Here is a 23,061-nt window from a genome sequence, read left to right as displayed (position 1 = left end):
GCACAACTTAAAAACAGATAAAGTGAGTTACATCAGTAACTGAAATTAATAAACTGAATTCTATTGATTGTGTAAGTATTATGGATCATCAGTTACAGCTGTAAATTAAACATATTAAAGACACTGCAGTAGTGATTGTGTAGCATCCTAAAGGAAATACCAGATATTTGAAGTATCTTATACATTACTCTCCAGATTTCTGAAAAATTCTAAGGCAATAATGTAAAAATAAGCTAAAATGAAAATATATTCTGATATAGAAATGATTTTATCGGTGCATTTATCTCTTTAAATGGTTGCGAAATATCTTTCATAAAAAGTTACAACATATATTACATACCATAATAATTGAATTCAAATTTGCTGACAGTGTAAATTTCAAGTTACTTGGTAACATGAGTTTGTTGACGTTTTACATTAATATCTTGATTTTTATTTTTGCATGCAACCCAGATTTCTTGTTCACATGCTGACTTTTAAAACAGTGTGATACTATGTTTATTTACGTGAGCACACATGCTATCTATGTATGAATATGTATATAACAACATAATGTAGACATGAGAATTTCTTACAGTTTAGAATTTTTGGTTTTGCGTAGCTTAAAAATGGGACGTCGCTCCTCGGACACAGAAGAAGAGAACAGAAGCAGAAGGAAAAAGAAACACCGCAGACGTTCATCTTCAAGTAGCTCCTCAGGCAGCAGAACATACAGCCGTAAAAAATCTGGAAGGAAGTCCAGGTCAAGGTCGCGGTCTCGAGATCTCCAGTCTCGTTCACATTCTTATGAGAAAAGGTGCATTTGTAGTAATTTACTGTCTGTTGCAATTATTTACAAATTGAGCTCTTTCATATTATGACAGAAAGATAGAAGTAGCAAATCCAGTGTCTGGTCAGTTCTAGGTTGGAATTTTGCAGCAAAGTTTGCTCTGAATCTTGGAAGATGTGGCAGTATTTTCACTTATATTTAAAGAAAAAAACCCCAAACCCACCACCACCACCAAAAACAAAACCTTGCCCCCACCCAAGAATACAAAACCATTATATATGCAGGTGCAAAGATAACAAAAACCAGCCCATTAAAATAACTTCTTCTTTCTCCTCCTCCTAAATAATGAATTTTGAATCTGTTTTTGAAAATCACACTACTTAGGTAATAACAACTATTATAATAGTTCAACTACTATAATTCACAATATAATAGTAATAATATAGTAGTTTATACAGTATAACACCATTTCGTTAACATAGATCATGTGGCTATGTCTACCAGTTTTTTCTTGACCTAATACTGTGTTTCCTTCATCAGAGGCCCCTTTCAGTACCTGACTTTTTTAGATCAGGTATGCTATAATGGCTACCTCTCTGTCTGACTTGTGCTGATACTGGAATCAAACTGAGCAGGTGGTGGTCAAATTATTAGTAAGTGGAGCCGAAATACACACTGTGTCTAGCTGCTCCCGACAAACCTTTCTTTAGTTGGCAGAAGAGTGTGTCAATGAGGGGCAAGTTGGCTGGTTGTGGGTGTTTCTTATTTGTTTATTTCCATCCCCACTTTATTCTGTTCCTGCTCAGCATCTTATATGTAGCCCTTAGGGCACATGAGATGACACGGGCTTTGATGCCAACAATATGCTGATGACATGCAGCTTTATGAATCTCTTTAGTCCACTGCAGGCATGGCTATCTCACAGATAAAAACAGAGCTTGAAGGGAGATTAGAGTCTGGATGAAGACCAAGTGACTTATATTGAATCCAGAAAAGATGGAAGTGTCTGCTTTTAGGATCTGGCTGGTACTTTTGCTTTGCCCTTAGTTTAGGGCATTTGCTCCTGGCAGTTAAGACACCATTACACGCTGGGGTCCTACTGGATTTATCCCTGACCCTTAAGAATCAAAAGCAGCTGTCTCTAAGATGACTGTTCTTCATCTTCATTTAACAAGAACAGTACATTTCTTTTTCAGATGAAGATCTAGTTTTAGTAGTTAACCTATGTATTTTTTCCAGCATGGACTACTGCAGCTCTACTGTACGTAACACAGCACCCCTTTCCTTATGCTAGACAAGCGATACTGACTACATCCTGAATTGCAGAAGTGTTTCTATGAGGTGTTGTATTTTAATATTAACGAAATATAAAAGCAAAAAATACAGAGTTTCTCTTAAGAATTTTAATTGTTAATTAATTAGTTGTTAGGAGATGGAGACAAAATGTTCAGATTAAGACTTTGAAGGTATCATTCCCCCAGCTTCCACCTTTAGGATTAGTTGTTTTAATTTATGTATTTAGTATCTGTTCTTTCACCTTTCTCCTTTGTGTATAATAACTTATTCTTTGAAGAAATGAAATGGGGAGGTTGGGTGTGAGGGGGAAAAAGAAGATATCTGACTTCTGACTGAACTCAGGAGAAAACTTCCAAGCTCAAACAGAATAAATTAACACTGATTTTTTGATTACTTATAGCCCTGAGAAACCCCCAAATCAAACCAACTAACTAACAAAAACCAAACAAAAACACCAAATAAAAAAAAACAGCCCCCCCCCCCCAACAAACCCCAAGCAACCGAAAAGGGGTGGGGGAGGGTCTGTCTGCATTAGAGCAGAACAAAGATTGGGTATCATGAAAGTTAGGATAACAAATCTGTAAGATTATATATATACATAAAATATTTTTAGGTGTACGTAAATAATTTAAAATACATTTTTATTTTATGGTTGCATTTTATGTATGTACCTAGTATAACTGGAAATAATTGTATAGAGTAGCAATGCAGAAGTTAACATTTTATGTATTTAATTTCTAGCGCTGGAGTTGTGGTGCTTTGCCATACTATGTATTTCTGTGTAAATCCTGAGGAGAGTGTAGGTTCTAAACGTTTCTTCCATATTAGATTTCATAAAGAGGCAAGTGAGTTTTAATGAGCTGGTCATGGGACTAAGAACCACTGAGAGCTGGGTTTTGTGCCTGGCTTTGCCCTTGAGATACTGCATGATTTTAGGCAGAGAAGTTAACTTCTGTTTCTTTGTCTACTCATTTTGTGTCTAGGAATGCATATTTTAGAATATAAGCTCTTCAAGACAGGCATTGCCCATATGTATATGAATTACTTATTGCAGTGTATTATAAACCCCACATTTTGTGTTTGTGTTTAAGTAAGCTGTTAGGGGTTTCGTTCCTTTTTTGTTTGTTTGTTTTCAGAAGAAGCACACGCTAATAGCGTGGTTTTGTTTTAGACGCAGGCACAGATCGAGCAGTAGTTCTTCATATGGTTCTAGAAGAAAACGCAGTCGTAGCCGATCAAGGGGCAGAGGCAAATCCTACAGGTCTCAAAGATCGAGATCAAAAAGTAGAACAAGAAGGTAAGTCTCTTTTCTATAAAAATAATTGTAACTTCTCCTGTAAAAACAATAATTTAAAATTTTCGTGTTGTTACTGAGTTTGGAATATACTAGAAATAACTGTTGCAAGTGATGCTCTAAACTATATGTCAGTTGAAACCTTTCCTAATTTGAAATCTCTGTGCAATGCTTGAAGATAAGTTGTATATTTTGCATTCGACCAAGTGCAGAAACCATCAATAAAGTCACCTTGGTTTAACTGTAATAATCTGAAACATTCTTATGAATATTTTTTTTTATTACTGATTTCCATAACTCCCATACATAACATTGGCTCCCTGAAGATCAGACTAAATTGTTATTTTCTCATCTCTATTTCCTTTGGAAAGAGATGAGTATTTAGTTATACAAATTTTTCTTAATATTTAAAGATATCTCTGGTGCTGAAAGTGTTCACAGATTGGATTGTGACAAATTACTATTTTCAATAATAAACATAATTTAAATATTTAAATATTAATCTGATATTGTAAATTGTATTATAAAAATCTGCTTCCAACTTTTGTAATTAGAAGAAGCTCAATTTTTGTATGTCTGTATTTTTCAGTTAAGAAGTTTAAATAAAGTTTATCCCTGGTGTTGTGGCTGAACCCAGGACACCTGAATATCAGAATAATTGTTAGCATTTTTTCTTGAATTTAGTGTATCAGAGAGATCAAAGTGTTTTGGTTTTTTTGTTTGGGTTTTTTTTTGCTATGTTTTTAGAGATCATCAGCCGGGTTATTTTGTGTACCTTCACTAAGAATTTAATAAAACATGTTATTTTCATATACCAAATATGAGCTGTTGCCTCTGAATTCTGAAAAATTGTTGTTCAAAGACGTGGACGTTTCACTTTCTCTTATTGTTATTCTCTCATTACTTATTCACAGCTGTTCATTATAATGGTTGCCTGGACACTTATTGCTACAGTGCCTTTGTAGTAGCAATTTGGTTATTTTAACTGTCTGATCTCTCTTGCAGTATACTTACCATCTGAGCTGTAGACCCCAGATAAGCTGCTGCACTGTGTGTAGAAATATTCCTGTAAATATCCACTGTTCTGCTAACAAAATCAGTTTTTAACACACTGAGATGTTACAAGAGTAAGGTGCAAATGGTGTTTTTCAATATGTCAGATACTCAGCATTTTTTTTTATTGTAATAAGTATAAATTGCAGATCTCATTAGACACAGTCTAAAGGGGTTTACTGAAGTTAATTGTCACTGCAGTATATGGAAATTATGTATTTAAAAACTTTAAAAACATAACTACTGTTTACTTTATTTTATGCTAGGATATATTGTGTAGGTAAAATTTGTAAAATACAGCAGCTGTTTCAATACTATAACCACAAAGGTATAGCTGCACGTCACTTTAAGTGATGTTACTGTTCACAGACATGGTTCATCAGGGGAAATATTTATAAATAACACCCTAAATTATAACAGAAGAGTATTTTGGCATGTTAAAAGCATAAAAACTAAACCCAACATTGATTATTTTATTGTAATTTTTTCCAAGTCTGCTCTCTGCTGTAATGCTACACTGAGAAGCCATGGATTAATCTTATTTCTGGAGGAGAGTTAAATAGTTTGCAGAAAGCTGCTACTAGAGGCCTGTGTTTTCCCTGTTTGTTAGTGCTGAGACAATTGCAGCAATGCTAGATACTTCTTTCCTATCTCAAATTCTGTCTTGTGCACTCGAAGGTGTGAACAGCTTTCCTAAAATGACTGAGTACATTGTGATTCTTCAGGCTGGGCTAGGAGGGGATATAATGGAGGGGTATAAAACAAAAATAAGAATGAATGATGTGGAAAAGATGATTAAGGAATGAGTGTTTCTTTTCTCCTCTGGCTGAAGACCTGGCGCAGGCATAAGTGAGCAATGTCAGCTGGTAGCAGATCCTAGTCAAACAAAAGCGGCTAGTTCTTATGTATCACATAGTCAAGCTGGGGAAACCTTTGCTGTTGGAGGTTGTGGATACCAGAAGTTGAAATTAATTTAAAAAGTCAGGCAAGAAAAATCCATTCGAAGCTGTTAAATGTGAAGAGACAGTGTTTATCTTGTAAAATGTGTGTATTTGTAGTGCTGAAGTGTAATTTTCATGAGAATTTGGCATCTGTTGTTCATTAATGCTTTTGCTTGGGGTGGGCAACTTATTTCATATGACTTTTAAAGGTAAGAAAAGTATGTAATGTAAATTTATGTCATGTAAACTACAAAATAAAATGATCAGAAGTAACTCAGGTAGCCACCTTGTCTTAGTGTAGTGAAGAGTGTGTTACCCGCAAATTGTGATTGATGATCTCCAACTTCAGAATTGCTAGTGTTGGGGAGTAAAATCTACACACCCAATGGATAAGCAGCAGTAAGAGAGCAATAAAATGAAGATCATCTGTGTGTTACTTGTGTTTGTAGTGTTACTGTTGTAGCTCAGAGCACCACCTTTAGGGCTTGAGTAACTGTGATTTCCTCCCTACCCAATGGGAATTGGACCAATGCTAGAAAATTGGCTTCATATTGGAAGCTAAGATCCATTATGTGGTATCTTTAAATCGTTGTGTTTTTTTTTCTTGTGTAAGTCATACAAATAGCACAAATTCTGAATCTAATGTCTTCTCCCAGTCCTCCCTAAAATTAAGATAGTTTGTTTTTCGAGGTAGTGAAAATATTGGTAGCAGTATATGTGGCTGTAGTGTAATCTTTTTTTTAATAACTTCTCTAGTCTAGGTTATTTTTTGAGTGAATAAATTACAGATGCCCAAATGAATAAAATACTGAAATACCAAGTTTTAATTTGAAAATTTTTTATAATGACTTTCTAAAAATATTTTGAGCAGCTATTGTTTGTAATCTAAACTGATTTTTACTTTATTTTAGAAGAGAAGCAAACTTGTGCATATTATAACTATTTTATTTTAGATGCATTTTTTAGAGTCAAAAAAGTGGGGCTTCCTAGTAATGCTATAAATTTAAAGCTGTCCTACAGCAAGATAGTACAATGCAAATAGGACTTAATAAGATCACAAACTGAATTTCAGCAAAACAACCAAGATTTACATTAAATTAGGAATTTTAAAACCGATTTAGTTTGTTTTACTGAGCATTTGCTTAATAACATTTCGCCTTCTTGCAATCTTTTTAAAGACAATAATTCGTCTGTGAAATGCAGGCACATCCTCAGTAGAAAAATTGAAAGCAACAGCTCACTTTCTGAAACCACACATATAGTGATATAAAGAAATATTTCAGCTCTACGAAATTTAATAAATCATCCCATTTCCTAATTTGATCATATTAGATGCTGATGTGGAAGAAGCATTTCAAATACCATCTCCTCATTAATATACATCAGTCTAGGGAATAGAATGGAATACTTATGCAGAGATGTCACAGTTACTGTTTCTTAGTTTACTAAGTGGAACAGGTTGATGTGATACTGGGTGCTATTTGTCAATGTCTTGCTAAAATGGTTTGGGTCGAGTTATGGAGTCCAGAAAGACGGCGGCTGATAAATCAAAAGTGGATTGAGTGGACAGGAGGCAGTGATTGATACTGTGACAGGATATGAAGAAAGGAATCTTGATACAAGCATGCATGATATTGAATATGAGAAGGAAAATGGCCCTGGAGTATGGATATTATTCAAGGAGATGAGAATAATAATATCATCTTGAAATTATTGCTGGGTGAAGATTAGGATAGTTCTTATTAGAATATTATGCTTCTCTGTAATGGAAAAACTCGGATTTCATATAATTTCTATGTGGATAAATTCTTGCTAATATTTTTAGAGTTTTCACTGCAATTCAGGAAGTTAATTATATATGAAAATATATCAGGACTCGTAAAGCAAATATTTTAATTTACATAGCTTTAAATAGAACTAACCAAAACATGCTAACCTTTATTCCTTGATTTCATGCAATTCTATGATTATAGGGTATTTCACTATAATTGCCTTTAAACATGCAAGTTTGTTTTTATTGTCTGCCAAGTGTTTTTGGCTTTTCTTTTTATGTTAAACTTAAAACTGCTGCCTTAAAATATCTTTAACACAGCTTATCTTAAAGATTGGCACAGTAACACCTAGTACATCTGTACACATCTAAGAAGAGAAAATGTCATGCGTAAAGTAGTCCTGGTTGGAGAACCGAGGCCTTTCGACTGTCTCTGAAGGAAGTGTTTGATCAGTGTGTTGGGTATTTTCCGTGGCATAGATGCTATTTTTCCTCTGAGTGGGGGTACATGGTTACTTCTTATTTTTTTTACTGTTCTTTCCATCTAATTGATTTAATATTGAAATGTGTACAACTCACTGCAGTCCAGTTGAAGGGCGACTTACTTCTTATGGTTGGCTTTGGAATATACTTGGGTTTTGGTATGGAAAAGTGGCTTGTTGACTGAAGCTGCCATTATCCTAGCAATGTAAACTAGAATTAACTTCTGTTCAACCCTTACAGCTTGCCAGAATTCTTTTGTTTAACACTTACAGTTTGTAATATTTAAAAATAGGGTCCTGAATTCATGCAGAAAAATGCAATGTGAAAGCATTAAGCAAAAAATAGTAAACCTGCTCTGTTTAATATAGTGCTCTGTTGATGTACATACTGAATAGAGACAGGTTCTCAAATTTAGTGATCTCTAAAGACTAGTTTGCAGTGCCTGGTTTATGACACACTGATAGTGAGATTACAAGAAAAGAATTCACCACCACCACCCCTTTCTAGCTGTGTTTTCAACACTGCTGCTGCAAACCCCAATGCAATACCAGACGATGCTTACCCTGAAGGTAGAGATTCTTGCCATTGGGTTTGATCTGTTCTCAAAAAGGTCGTAGCTTCATGTAGATACTTACTGAAAGCTGGGCAAGCTGTAAACCCTTCCTATGTATCAGTTGTTTACTTGTGTTCTTTATAGTGTGCTGCTGTATACAGAAGATCTGAAGCTTTTTGCAGGTTTCAGGTTTTAGTACTGGCATGGGTCAGTCATCTTTTGCCTGAGGGTTTGTTCATTTGTTTTGTTTTGTTTATTTTGGACTTTTTTGTGTTGTTTTTTTGTTTGTTTGTTTTGAAAATTTCCTGTTTAAATATCTTAAAAATAAATCCAAACCATTGCTAGGAAGTACTTCACTGGAGTCGATATTGCAAAGTGAAATGTCGTTTGTAAGACTTTGAAAGATGTAAACAGTCTTACCATTGAATGCTTTTGTGTTTGCATTACTTGGAATGGTGAATAGAAATGAGTCTGTCTTCAGAGTCTTTTCAAATTAAAACTCTGGCCTATCTGGTCTTACAGCTGATGAGAAGTGTTGAGTCACGACATAATCTATACTAACGCTGGTTCAAAACTTCCTTTCAGTTACAGGCTGTATCTGTCTGTCCTGGTTAGCATACACTACATTGTAATCCACTAGAAAGTATCAGAGTTTTAATTATGAACAACTTCAGGGAGAATTTTCTAGAAGAGCATTGGCTGGAAAGGGAAATTAGGGGTTTTAGGAGAGAGGAAGTGAAAAGGGTTGTACATTTTGGTGTAGACATTAATGTCAGCAACAGTGTCTAGTGGAAGAGATAATGGCAGATAAATAAAGAACAAAGTTGTGAGGGGGCTTGCAGATTAGCTTGAGAGTTTATGGGAGAGCAGGAAGGGGTAGAGGAGAGTAAGTTAAAAGAAAGGAAAAAGGAATTGTGCTTGTGTGGGTTTAGAAGACCGGTTTTTAAGAATGTTATGAAGAGAGACTGCATTTAAATATGAGGCAGATATATGGGTTAAAGTTGAAGTTGGTTTCAGTTGAAGAATAGAGGTCTTGCCTATGGGAGTATTTTAACGTAGGTGTGCCAGTAGCTGTTCCAGGGAAAAGGAAATACTTAGGGAAGAGAGTGAAGGCTTTTGGAGTGGACCATACTATGGATATTGGACAATGAGTTTTATTGCCTGATGGCAAGGAGGTAGAAGGAATAAGGAAGTGAAGTCCGAGTAGCAACAGCAGTATTGACTTGGAGCCATGAGCTAGCTATGGGGGGAGAAGGTACAAACATAGTTCTTTTTGTATGGCTGCTGTAAGAACCAAAAAATGAAAAGAAAACTGTGAAGAACAAGGTTGGACACATATTGTCAGACAGTGTTGAAAAGCTGTCTTAATCTATAAAAATGCTTCGGAAATACCTTCCTTGGAAATGGATCCAAGAATTTTCAGAAGAGAAGCAGATGAAAGTCCTATGAGAAGTCAAGCAATGCTATTTAATCAGAATATTTCTCTTGAAATGGGTTTGGTTGGTGTTTTTTGGTGTTTGTTGTGGGCTGGTTTTTTTTTTGTTTGTTTGTTTGTTTTTGTTGTTTTTTCCTTTCTTTCCTGGTAGTAAGTACTAGAATTATTGGACTGCTGTTTTAAAGTTTTGGTCTGCTGCCTAGGATATTTTCTCCTCTGTCCTTCCATGCAAATTAAGATACTCGCGTGCAACTAGCTGTAGACCCACGTAATTTTGTAACAAATTGGTGTCAATATTACATGTTTGTTTCTCTTGTTACTGGTGAGGAAGTTTAGAGTCTTTGATCCATTAGAAAGTATATTTAATTAAGATATTGTAGAACTAGTGAAATTCAGATTGAGTTTGCTCATGTTATCTTTAGTTTTTCTGTGGATGGTAACATCAGATCATATTTCTTCTTTTTCTCCCAATAAATCAAAGCCTGCAGTTTTTATTTAAAATCTTGTTGCATTACAGGTTGTATAAGCAATAGCATCTAAGCATATTTTTTAGCTGTAATAACTTTGTTTCAAAAAGAACTGAACATTTTGTCTGGAAAATACTGGAAAAAGTAGAGAGGTGAAGCAGTATCACTGAAGATATCCTGGAGCAATAACCCGCCAATGTGCACATTACCAAGACCTAATTGATCGCTTTGGGAAATTAAACTTCATAAGGCAACACCAAGGGCCAGATAGCTGCTAGTGACAGTTGCTTTGGTGCTTTTCATTGGTATATAAGAGAAAACCAAAAAACCCCCAAAATCCTAACACAAACAAACAACACCCCCTGCCAACCCCCCCCAACAAGTTAAAAGAAAGATATGAATGCATAAGTGTTGTTCATTTAGAGTTAAGCATTGAGTCTAATTGCATGTAAACTTTTTTCTAAGGCAGTCCAGGTGTTGTGTAAGCAAAATGTGTTATAAGTATAGCTTCTTATTTTACTAAACCCTTTCATTTCTCCCTTTGGGAAAGGGTGTATTTGCAGGCTGGTATTTTTTTGGGGTTGGATTTTTATTTCTTTATTTTTTTTTTTTTAATGCTTCAGTTTCCTGCTTGGGAAAAGGCACAAAATGAGACAAGAAAAATGTGATTCCCCTTTTGCTCAGGATTGGCTGTTTGATTTCAATGTGTCTGCATTCTAAACCACTATGTAGGGTTTTTTTTGAGTTTTTTATTTTATCCTTTTTTTTCTCTGCTACCAAGTCTCTGGCTGTGAAATAGAAGCGGTTATGGGTTTTTTTACTATTTTTCTTGCAGAGCTCATGTTTCCAGAGGCAACTGTGCAAACCAACATGTAGCAGATGTCTTAAAGATGCATTGGTGATATAAGACCATCATTGTTTGCTGTGTAAATTACCACTGTTTCCAGAGCTAATTTCTAGAATGTGATTATAAAAACATGAAACACAGAGTTGTAAAATGTAGTAAAAAATTTTTTCTGTTTACTTTATTTCCATTTTTCATTCTTTCTAATTCTAGTAACATATGACAGTAACAGAATCTAGTTACTAGATCTGTTACTAGAGCTAATAGATCCAGTTATTGCATCTAAAGATGCAGGTGAAAAACATGTATTTCTGCTGAAAGTGTTTTGCCATATCTTTTCTGTGGGACCCATCAGAATGTAAAAAGCCCTAATAGGAGTAGCAGTTGTCCTCTAACAGCAGAACACAAGTAGCTGTCATCCCCATGTATTAAAACAATTCCACCTGAACTTTGTTTCAGGTACCTCAGTCAGCCTTGCTGAGGTTGTATGTGCCAAAGTTACATGTACAGCCCTAATTCAGTTCATGGTAGTTGTAATGATGGCTTACAGTTTCTTCCGCAGATTTCTTGTTATGCTTACTTTACATATTAGTAGACTGGTAACCATAGTCCTTCCCAGTTATCTTTATGTATTACTCTTGTGTTTTTTTATGCAAGTTACATGACAGGTGGTTATAGCAAGACTTAATAACTAGCCACCTTTGGTCAGCGGTCAGCAATATTTGAAGTATGCTGTGCCTGATGCTATGCTTCTTTCAAACTGGAGGTTAAAAGTTTTGCTATAAATGTATTGGGTCCTGGGAAAAATCAGTCTTACCAGAGAGATAAGATATTGTTCATCAGTAATGTTGTGCCTCTGTGGTGGAAAGAGGTCCAAAACTTGGTGGGAGCCAGGACCTGGGGACCGCTGCCTGCTTTACCTGTTTTTCCTCAAGGTGGTGTGGTTCTTTGCTCCTAGCTGTGCTGTATGCTTTCAAAATCCATCTTCCTGGCAGAGATGGTAGTTGCTGACTCTTGCTTTAGAGGATTGTTGTTGTTTTGGGTTTTAGAGATGACCATACTTCTGTCTAAAGTGGCAACATGCCCTGGAATTTTTGATCACTGCTTTTGGCCAAGATTTCAGCTGAAGCCTTTGCTGATTATCAGGGTGCTGCTGTCTCTGTGAGTAGTACAACAGTAGCTGCGGCATACAGTATTTTTGGTATCTTTGCACAAACAAATTTTATCCCATATAAATCAGTTGTATTTCAAGATGCAGATAGGCAGCTGCCATTTTTCTGTTGATACTACTCCCAGAGTGTGCTTTGGGTTACATCTTGCCTCTATGGGTGAAAGGCGGTCCAGAACTTGGTGGGAGCCAGGACCTGGGGACCCCAAGTGTGCTTTGGGAGTGAGTTCTTCCCAAATTAAGCTAATTAAAGTTAGGGCACTGTGTCATTTTCCTGGCTGTCCCTTCATCCTTTAGTGCCTGTTGTCTTCCTCCCACATCTGTGCTTCAGGATAGTTCAGTGTGCTGATCTGCCTGAAAGCGTTCTCTCCTCTGGTGAGGAGCGAGAGATCAAGATGAGATGCTCACATATGGATGAGTATGCACTAGGGGGAGAAAGGGTCTAGCCTGGGTTGTTCATTTTGATACGGTGAGAGGCAGTTTTAAAGCTAGTGTAAAGCATTGCAGGCAGGGAATGTTGCTAGTTCATAAGGCAAGGCACTGTGTCTCTCTGAAATGCCAGAGCTAGAATCTGTATAAGTGATAACACTTCATCTGGTCCTAGTATAGATTTATTGGTATAAAAAAAGTTCGATCCTATTGATGACTAAACTGAATTTCAAGGATTCCAGATTCTACTAAGGTGTGACGTTCTAGGAAAGAAAAAAAATACAACAACAAAAAAATCTTTTGTAATAATAATGTAGAGGTTTTGACCTTTTATTGTTAAGATACTGTTTTGAGTACCTGAGTATCATAGTTTAAGCCAAAACTAGACAATGAGCAATATGTATTTTATGTTAAATATGCAGATAAGGAAAAAAAGTGAAAATTTTCATTTTTACATAGTGTAACTGGAGAGAGATGTATTTAATTATAATGTATATTTAGAAAATATTAAAATGTAGGAAAAGATGGGGAGCTAGTCTCTATATTTTCATATTAACTGAAAGAAATATTTTGATTGTACTTTTGTAGATTTTTTTTTTTTATTTAGAATCTTTATGTTTCTTATGAATTCTTATGTGCATACATCCAAAATACTGTGAAACATATGCCACCAATATGGAGTTTCTGTTTCCATAAATAATATTTTAAGGTATTCTCCAGTTGCTGTTTTCATAGGATCATATCAGCTCCTAGTAAGGCAAATTGACAAATTCTCATGGACTTTAAAGGGTTATATTATGCTCAGCTTGAATAACAGATTTCATTTTGGGTTTTAATTCTATACCGCTGATTTATATCCTAGAAATGAAGGCAAAGTCAGTAGTATGTTTTGTTTTAAATTATGCATATAGCATTAGATACCAATTTTTCTTCTATAGTTTTTGGTACTTTTATATGGAAGCATACAGGGGTAAGATAAATTGTAATAGAATTTAAGTTAATCAGTGGCATAGCAGTAAAAGTCTGTTATCAGTCTATGTCAAAAAGATACACTGAAAGTTTGCCTGTTAAAGCGCTAAGCTTCTTGATTGGAAAGTGGGTTAAAAAAAAAAAAAATCCTTTTCCTATTTTCCTACTATATAGTCTTCTTGAAGTTCTTCCAAATTAGATTTTAAATGCCAATTAGGAGGTTGAATATACTAAAATAAAAGCAAATACAACCAAAATGGCCTCACCTTATGGCTAGTTAGGCTTTTTCTCTCAAAAGTGGAACCTTTGCTCTGAGCATGGCTTTGAGAAAGATATTCAGTTTAATGAACACATTAATTAGAACCATAACTATTTATAAGATAATTAGAAACGAAGCATGGTAAACTGGGCTTTTCCTGCAATTAATGGAGGATTAATTACTGGAGGTAATGAAGTGGATTTTTAAATGCATTAAGGTGAAGTACAGAGATGTGCAAGGCTTTGTGATAGTTGCATAATTATTTCAGGCTGTTTGAGCATAGCTCATGTGAGATCGCTAATAAGCATCATTGCATCATTATGTATGCACTTAAAAAGACTTACCACCAAAATGACTGCCTAATTATTTCTAATTGGCAGGAGTCTGTGTAGTCATTGAGCTGTTTGTAGCCATTTTAAGGTTCATTTAACTATCCTTGGGGCCATGTGATGGATGGAAAAAAGCTTCAACTACACGCTGGCCTTGGCTGGCGCCGTTAATCAATTTTGGTGGGCTTCAGTTTGAAATGCATTTGCTCATGCAGAGGTCAAAACCTGAACTAGTCCAAGCAAAGTTTTGCTTTTTGAAGCCACTTGACTGTATTCATTAGCAATTAGTAAAATAATTGTGTCTGTCACTATATTTGGATTTCCGTATGACTCGGTATTCTTTCATCACTGTCCCTTCTTATAGCATATTAGCTTCACTGGAAACCAAATATTCTTCCAACAGACCCTTTTAGCAACTTCAGTGTAGTAGCATATGTTCCGATATACTACCTTTCTTCATTCATTTGTTGGCTTAAAACAGCGCAGTACATTTCAACACAATCATCTAATTTGCTCCCAATTGATTGCTGAGTGAAAGTTTCTACCCAAGGACAACATTTTAGGGCTTTTAAGGGTATCTCTGAGGAATTAGTCATTAAGCATTAAGAGAGGAAGCAAGTAGTAGTCAAATCGAATTCTGATGTTTACTGGAGTTTTGCAGTTAGGGGCATCTATTTCCAAGATGTTGACAGCTATGTATATTCAAGGACATCTTCATGCAGAATTAAGCTGAGTAATAATCTCACTTGTTTGAAAACTCATTCAGTAATTACATTGGAAATGTTGTGACTATCATTTGAAAATGACCTTTTTGAGATGCTGTAATTAGTGTGTAGTTATTTTATCTTACAATGTCAGATTTAATGTGACATCCCATTAGGTAAGCATCTGTGAAAGTTTTCAGTGAGTGTGTTGTCCTGTTGAACATAATCATAACCATCTGTGGGATGTTGTCAGCGTACATAAGCCATTCATATAGCTTAAGAAAACACTGGTGAGCAAATTGTAGGCTAATAAAATAAAGGTCAGCTTTGTCATTTTTGCCACAGAATATGTGGTTTTGGTAATTTAATGTTAAAGCATAAATTCTAAAAATAATTGTTCAGATTATGGTTAAAGTGTAGGATTCACTGAAAATATTGATCTTTAAAAAGAAAAAAATGTCATTGATTCACGAAACATTAGTTCAAATAACAGGTAAGAGGTTAAAGAAAGTGATTTGTGGTAGCAGGAACTAAAATATAAACTAATCCTTAGGGAAAGCTGCACAATTTTTTAATTTTTGTCAATTGTTTTAATTTGGAGACTTTTGTAATAGGAATCTTTAAGAAGAGGTCACTTCTGTAAATGTATATTCAAGACAGAAAAACTATGTAAAATACAAACAGCCTTTCTTCCTGATACTCATTAGGAATTTTATTTTATGAAGTCCTGTCAGATACTTAAAGATAATGGAAATGTTGCTCCATAGATTATCAAAACTACTCCTAGGAAATACCTTTTAGAGTGGAACAACAGTTTTAATCTGCCTTTAAACTTTCTGATTGGTTGTATTGGAAATTCTGGTGTTAGTCAAAACTGTAGCTACTGATGGGTATATTTTTCTTTGATGTAATAAAGCAGTGGGAGTCACATCCGTGTAGCTATCATGTTAGTTACAAAACTGTTCACAGTGTGCACATCAGTGCTGTTGCAGGGCTCAGCCTCTCACTGAGAGACAACAACCTGTTCTGATGGGGTCCTTAATTGTATCTGATTTACAGGATAAGGACAAAATATCTGCATGGTTTCACACCTTATGCCTTTGATTGTCCTATCTACTAGACCAATGAACAAGTGTTTGCTAAAATCAGAGTGTATCAACAGCTTTCTAGCTGCAGACTGCAAAAGTGCCTTAGATTGGAACTTTAACCTTAATTCCAAGTCAGTTATCATCCACTTATTCAGAGGGGTGATAATTAGGGGTTAGTTAGGATGCACTGTTACTCACCCTTGGCTTTAGAGAAGCATTAGAAGTCTGAATGTTGCCAACTGGGCAAAAAGTAAGATCTCAAGTATTCTGATGAAAGCTTTCCTGAAGACTGTGGTAAAGGATCTGAATTATGGAGTATTTCCATGCTTCAACTAAATTAGAAAGACTGAATTAACTGAATAATACAATAAAGTCTTGACCTTATTTCAGAACATGTCATACAGTAAAGCTGATATGATCACAAGATTGGTGTGTTTTATGAATCTGAAGCTCAGTAACCAAAATTATCAAGTTTCTAGTATGTTGTAACTGTGAAGTGCAATAGATTGTTAGAGATTGTATCATCTCATCTGAGGTAGTATCTTGTTTGCCTGTGGTTAGTCAATGTATCCTTATGTTACTTTTAACAGGAGAGTGCCAGGCAGGGCTTGAGCTCTTCATGCACTGCCTGAAGTAGCGGTTGTGTATTCAAAATAAAATTTCAGCCTCAAAGACTTGGTAGCTTGATTAGTAGAAGGAAACAAGAAGCGTGAGGGAAAAGCAAACTTGGAGGGACGTGAAAAATATACTATAGTAAACTAACTGTCTGCTAGCACCATGAACCACAGGCAGGTAGAGAGGCTATTGCAGGTGTGGGGCATCGGTGACTACTGAAGAGGCATTGAAGGTGGTGGGCAAATCTTCCTTGGTTAGTATATCGTTAGCTTAATATATATTACACCTTTCAGCTCTGAAATCTGATTATGTTACACTCTTCCTCCAACTTCCATATAATGGTGGTAATCATCTAGAAGTTGTGATATAGCTGTTGGGAAGACAATGGTTGAAGGTTTTAAGGGACACCATACGTAGTGTTTTATTTTTGGAGTTTGGTGATATTCTTAGTGATGGAAAAAATACAGTTTACACTTTAATTCTTGCCTTCAGGTTTTAAAATTGAGATGAATGTAGTATGTAATAGCTGCTGTTGCAGGCTTCTTGCAGATTCAGTAAGGACTCGCAATGCTGGTCTGTGATTGTTCATGTTTTTGTGGTGGTTTTGTAAGGTTGGTTATTTTATGTTTTAAATAAAAAGCAAAACTTAGAAGAAAATTCCATGGTAAAACTGAGAATATTTTTTAAGCAAAGGCATAGATATACAGAAATCATATTGTAATTGTAATTTATCTTTCTTACCCTTTGAAATTGGATCTAATATAAATTTGTGATTGGTATAATTAATTGATCAGAACAGTCATAATACATTTTGGAATGTAATAATTAAGCAGTTTTGTTGCTTTATTTTTTAAATAATACAGATTTTATTGTTTTGCTTTTTAGTATATTTTGTTTTCCAATATGTTATGTAACAATGGTGCAGGGTTTTTTGTGTGTGGGTTTGTTTTTTTTTTTTTGTCTTTTTTATTTTAACAATACTAGGGTTTCTTAAATTTTGGAGACTTGATCCTATAGTCAAATTATGGTTACTTTCATTAAATATATTTGTTTCGGTTTTGGTTTTTAATTTCAGAAAACAGGATGGTATTCTAAAAGTCTTTCTATATGCTTCGTAAACCTGTCCTGGTAAAAAGTGTAGGTGGAATATCTCAAAATGTCTGGTTATAACTGAATTTAAAAAAATAGTTTCAGGTTTTTTTTAGTTGTGAGCACAGAGCGCAATAGTTTGTTACCAGTCAAGTAAAAGTAGACACGCGGCTTTTCATCCAAATATTTTTTCCAAAGCATTCGAGACCTCTCTTCATTGTGTTAATCAAGTCTGTCTCAATAGTTCCAGTCTTTTAAAGTAGGTGTATGTTTCTAAAGGACAAGCATATGCTTTAATCTTGTCTTTAAGCAGTTATTGTTTTGCCCTTTAAATGGTACTGCAAATTGCTGCAGTATTGAAGAAAGGGAAATACTGATAGTTTTTTTGCTGTTTGTTCAGTTTTGGATCCATACTGGTACTTCGTAGTGCTTTGAGTGCCTCATGTTGATGACGATGGTGCCATGATGCTCTGGGTTGGTGGTTTTTGTTTGATGGGTTTTGTTTCGTTTGTTTATTTCAGTTTATGAGAACAGTTATTGTCCCATGCTGTAAGCTGATTTCAAGCATCTGGTCAGGTTATTTCATTCAGCTGTCCAGTATCTCTTTCTGGATGTAACTATATGTAAATATTGTAGTATATTTAAGCTTGAACCATGATTGGGGCCACAATCTTAGATGTTTTACAATTACAAAAAATAAACCAGTGCTCTTATCAAAGAGAGACAGAAGAGAAGTGCTTACCTGTAAATAATTTGAACTTCTCAGAGGCACCAGGAAAAATTCAACCCTGAAATCACTCATTTATGTTCCTTAACATTTTAACATAATATTGGAGGTGGTGTCAAATTTACAACAAATACTCACCTGGATAGTGATTCCATCTGGAAAATTAATTTGACCCTTTTTCATTTCTGGGTGATGGTACATCCAGATCTTCCTGTCATAGCAGATGCAGAGTCGCTAATGCCTGCATGATGTAGAAAAGAATAATTTGGTGTATTTATTGAGAGTCCTGAAAGTAATCTGGACCCTTTTTTAAAATAGATTCCAGATGTATCAAGAACAGAATAACTGCATGTGTTTATATAAATTAATTGCAGAATCTGATAAATTTACTTGCTAATAGAATGTTACCTTATTTGTTCATGTAGAAGTCAAGTTTTCCCATTAGTACAGGTGACAAAATGTAACATAAAAAAAGACATAGAGTGTCTTTCTTACAGCATTATACAATCCAAGGGAACAGAAGTTTCACACAGCCTGTTTCTTCTTCTTTAATCCTGGTTTCTTTTTCTTCGACCTTAACAGTGCAGCTCTGGAATTCGATTAGGAGAGGAAGGAATCTTTCTTGCTGGTGTCTTTATAGTGTGGCATACTAAACTTTTGCTTTTGCCTCTCCTTGCCGTTAAGTAGCTCTTGTATGAGTGGAAGACAAGCTGGATAGTCTTAACTCATTTGAGCTTTTTTTGTTTTGTTAACAATACTGAAATAATAATTATTTCACTTTTTAACTTTGGGCTTATATGGAAGTTTACATATAGTATACATGCAGGTGGGTATTGCATACATTTATATAGGTATATGTGGTTTTATGCTTTAACTCTAGAATTTCAAAACTGTTAGAACTGCTTTGAATGAGAAATGAATGATGGGAAATTGGAGAGGTGGTTTTTTTCTTAGTTTATTTAATAGCCAAGACAGCATACTAACTTCTATTTCTTTGTTTTTTTATTACTTAAAGGCTATCAGAATTCTGGCGTTTTCCGCTCAGTAATAAGATGGCTACGTGAATGTGGGGTTAGAAAATAAGTCTTAATTTGAGGCAGCCTTTAAGAAAGATGCAAGAGTAATTAATATAATGTAAAAACAGATGTGTTCTTACACTGGTGATCCTAATTTTAGGTGAAATCTTAGCTTAGAGAGTCAATTCAGATCCTTCATACACATTAATAAAAGAACTGAATGATGCAACATGTTTCTTCTGCTGCCCCGATAAGGATGAAGCCAAAGATCCTCAGCTCCTTTAGACCACTTGTATCTAGGGCAATTAGTGACCTCTGTAAACTAAAGGAATAAAGCGGGGAGAGAATCTCCCCCTGCCCCCACTAACGAGTGAAGCAGTTTGCAATTCCAGTAGATCATGGGAGCTGTTCACACAGCTGTTCTCCCTTCCCAAATCCCAGCCAGCAGACTTCATTACATTTACTTTGGCCGCAGCTGCTCCTGCAGTCCTGCCTCTGGACAAAAAAAGCCTGTTGAAAAATAATATGTATATGTATATATAGTTTTCTGTGCCAAATGCAAAAAATAATATGTATCTAATAAAAGTGCAGATAGTTTATGTACTTATGTATCTGTAATGTGCATCTGGCCTTCCAAGAAGATCACACTTCTGCATTCAAGGAATTGCTCCTCAAGTGAGCCATTTGGTGAAGAAAGCAAGTTATAGTTAGTGTAACTAGCTTCATCAGGAATTTTGTAAACGCACATCAACAAAAAACAAATGGCTCTCTCCAGGCTTGAGTAACAGCTGTTTAATCTATGATTTATATTTCTGGTCTGTTTTCTGGTTTTTGTTTTCTGAGTTTAGGCTTTTGTTGACATGCTCCTGCAGCTGGTAGGGTCGTAGGCAGCTTCTCTTCTATCTTGTATTCCTTAGGCAAGTAGTTCTGCAGAATTTCCACGAGAGGCAAGTCTCTGAGCACAGGACTTCTGACACAAAAGTTCAATTTAAGTAAATTTTATATATTTCTGAAGTTGGTTCTTTTTCACCCAGGTGTGGATCTCCTGTAGGTTTTCCAACACCTTTGTGGTGATGTGGGCATGCTGAACTGGAGATAACACTCTCATTGGCCATGGAGCTTGTCTTTCAGCTGCTATAGGTAGTCTGTAGGCTAGTCAAGGTGTTGTGGCAAAGGCAGCACTGAACTTTGAAAGTGAGGAGGGGTAGACCAGAAGGTAGTAGTTGGGAGACCTAGAGTTGTAACAGTTTGGGAATAAACAAACTTAAAAGTAGTGTCTTGTCCATCTGTTCTTCTGCCCAGCTGCATTTGTGCACTGTTCATGCCAAATTTTCATTAACTACCTTTTTTTTTTTATTACAGCTTGCTGGAATTTTGACTATTGTTTCCCCAAATGTTTGGTTGTGTAATTAATGTCGTTTAATGGTGGAGGATTGTTTGTTGTTGAACTAAGCTGATGCCTGTATCTGGCAAATCCATTTTCTCAGTTCTGCAAACAGGGTTCTTGATTGTTTATTATTTGTATTTCATCTTGATTTTTCACTGGCACAATTACTATCTCTAATATCCTCTATTTGGTTACTTACCAACTGTCTAAACTACTGGCTTGAAACAGTGTCTTTTTCCTCTTAGGTCCAGTGTAATTTCAGACTTAAAGGCTGACTCTGCTGCTGCCTAGTTTCATTTTCACTCACCTTGCATTTAACAATAAATAAACAGAACATGTTATCATACATATTATCTATATTTAACTTCCTCAAATGCATGCGTAATAATGACCTTAAATGTTTTATAGAGGTAGCCATATTCACATTAAAGATATATACAGGATTAATAATTTATGCACTCTGAACAACAGCAATTGATGCTTGAAATTATTTTACCTTCCCCAAGAACTTGTACCATGCTCTTTTTTTTCCTGGTGGTGAAGTTGAGTTAAACAATTTCTCTTAATATGCTTTGAAAGAGAACATGTCATTTTGCTGCAATTAGTTGTGTGCTTGCTCTGTGTCTTTATTACCAATATGAATATCCAGGTTTGATGCAGTGCAGTTGTTTCATTGTTCTTTCCCAGACTTTTGATTTATTGCTAAATTATTAAAGAGGCATGAATAATTTGGGTTTTGTTTGCAGCTCTTGAGCTAATAATAATCTAATAAGGATCATATCAGCCAAGAGATACTTAGAAGAATGCCAGGGAAGAACTTGACATCTCAGAAACTTTGCTTTGAATAGTGGTTGCTGTTTGCCAGTGGAATAGCTTAGTTTACCTTCACTGAAAGAGCACTTGCTTTCCACTGAGCTGTCTTGGGTTTGTGCTCTAATTCCTCTTTCCATTTCAAAAAGTCAGTCTCAGTGACTCTTTTCAAATTGTAGTGTTTTGAAAATATTAGATTGTACCTATAAGATATAGCTCAATGCTTTAGTGCAATATAATTGGGGAAATACTAAACGACACTGACCTCATTTCCTTTAGAACAATGAAAATTAATAGTTTCACGTTTTATTAGGCTGATATTCCAGATGTAGTGTACATTTAATTAAGTGTAGTTTCCTTTTGGTTATGGTATGTGTATCTGCTTTTTGTCGCAAATTCTTTCTAGTTTTACAGTTTTCCACATGTTTTCTTTCACCATTTATGATTTTTTCAAAGCAGAGCTATAAGGATTTAAATCACTTTAGCATGCAGCAAAACAGTTCACATTCAAACAATAAACGCCATTTTAAAAAGCCTTTAGATCTTCTGTCACTTCATAAATATAAATGTATAAAAACATTATGCAGTTGTAGTGCCCACCTGCTAATTAAATGCAGATTTCCTCAAACTTGTTTTAAAATCCGCTTATTTGTTTCAACTCTGTCTCTGTTCAGAATACATATGGCCCTTGTGAAACTAATTATGCTTATGGAGCAGCTGTTAAATTTAGTGCAACTAATTTTATCCAATATTTTACATTTTAATTGATTACCTGTGAAGAAATTAGCAAATTAACACTTATTGTGCAGTAACTGAATGGGCTTTTATGGATACTTTCAATTTTTACAAGTAGACTAAGTGTTGATGGAATAAAGACATTTCTTAGGATTTTAGATAGGAAAGTTATTGGTGAGCCTTGATTATCTGATGTGAGAATTTAGGGAGACTGAGTGATTCCAAGCATCTGTGTGTTCTGTAACTTAGACATGAAAAGCAGATTGGAAAGTAATAGCTTTTCACAGAATTTTGGTAACATATGGGCTTATCTGGATCTAAGAACTCTTTGAAGATCTTTGAACTTGACTAAATGACTTAACCTTTGGCATGGTGGGTGGGTGTTTTGTGTGCATTGATTTGGGGGAAGGGGGTGTGCATGCTGGCAGTCTACAGCTTGTTTTTTTTTTCCCCCTCCAGTAGTTCTATAACTTGAACACTTTAGGACGTGCTTTAATATGAGTAATTAGGATTGGTTTTACTTTTCAACAGTGATAAAATAGAAAAATCTTTATTCTATTGCTTCATCTGTGGACATTTGTTCTTTTTTACCGATGAATTTTTGGGACAGATGACTTCTTGTAGCTCCATTTCATGAACTTACATCTATTTCCCATTCTGTATGTATCACAGGATATTTTAATAGTAATTCATAGTAATGTACAGGTGAATTCATTCATGCTGCAAGTGAAAACAGAGGAGCAAATTTAGTATACTTTAATTCTCAGTTTATTAAATCATCTTCCACTGTCCAGAGCCTATTTTGATTTTAATATAGGCTTTATGGAAGT

The 23,061-nt window shown here is 35.2% G+C and overlaps 1 protein-coding gene across 5 annotated transcripts in view; it reads left to right on the top strand.

The window, feature by feature from the left end:
• RSRC1 (arginine and serine rich coiled-coil 1) overlaps positions 1-23,061 on the top strand; it is a 167,715-nt gene that overhangs the window by 6,000 nt on the left and 138,654 nt on the right. For all 5 annotated transcript variants that reach the window (XM_057421824.1, XM_057421820.1, XM_057421821.1 and 2 more), the window contains exons 2-3: positions 602-796; positions 3,237-3,362. In XM_057421824.1, coding sequence (XP_057277807.1) covers positions 609-796; positions 3,237-3,362 — 314 coding nt within the window. In that variant the 5' untranslated portion in view covers positions 602-608. The remainder of the gene's footprint in view (positions 1-601; positions 797-3,236; positions 3,363-23,061) is intronic.

The sequence above is a fragment of the Pezoporus wallicus genome, unplaced genomic scaffold (genome assembly GCF_028554395.1).
Source record: "Pezoporus wallicus isolate ANWC-B61680 ecotype Strahan unplaced genomic scaffold, APGP_CSIRO_Pwel_v1 scaffold_7402, whole genome shotgun sequence".
NCBI classification, from domain to species: Eukaryota; Metazoa; Chordata; class Aves; order Psittaciformes; family Psittacidae; genus Pezoporus; species Pezoporus wallicus.
The sequence above is the reverse complement of the archived record's forward strand: the minus strand, read 5'-3'. Positions and strand labels throughout refer to the sequence as shown.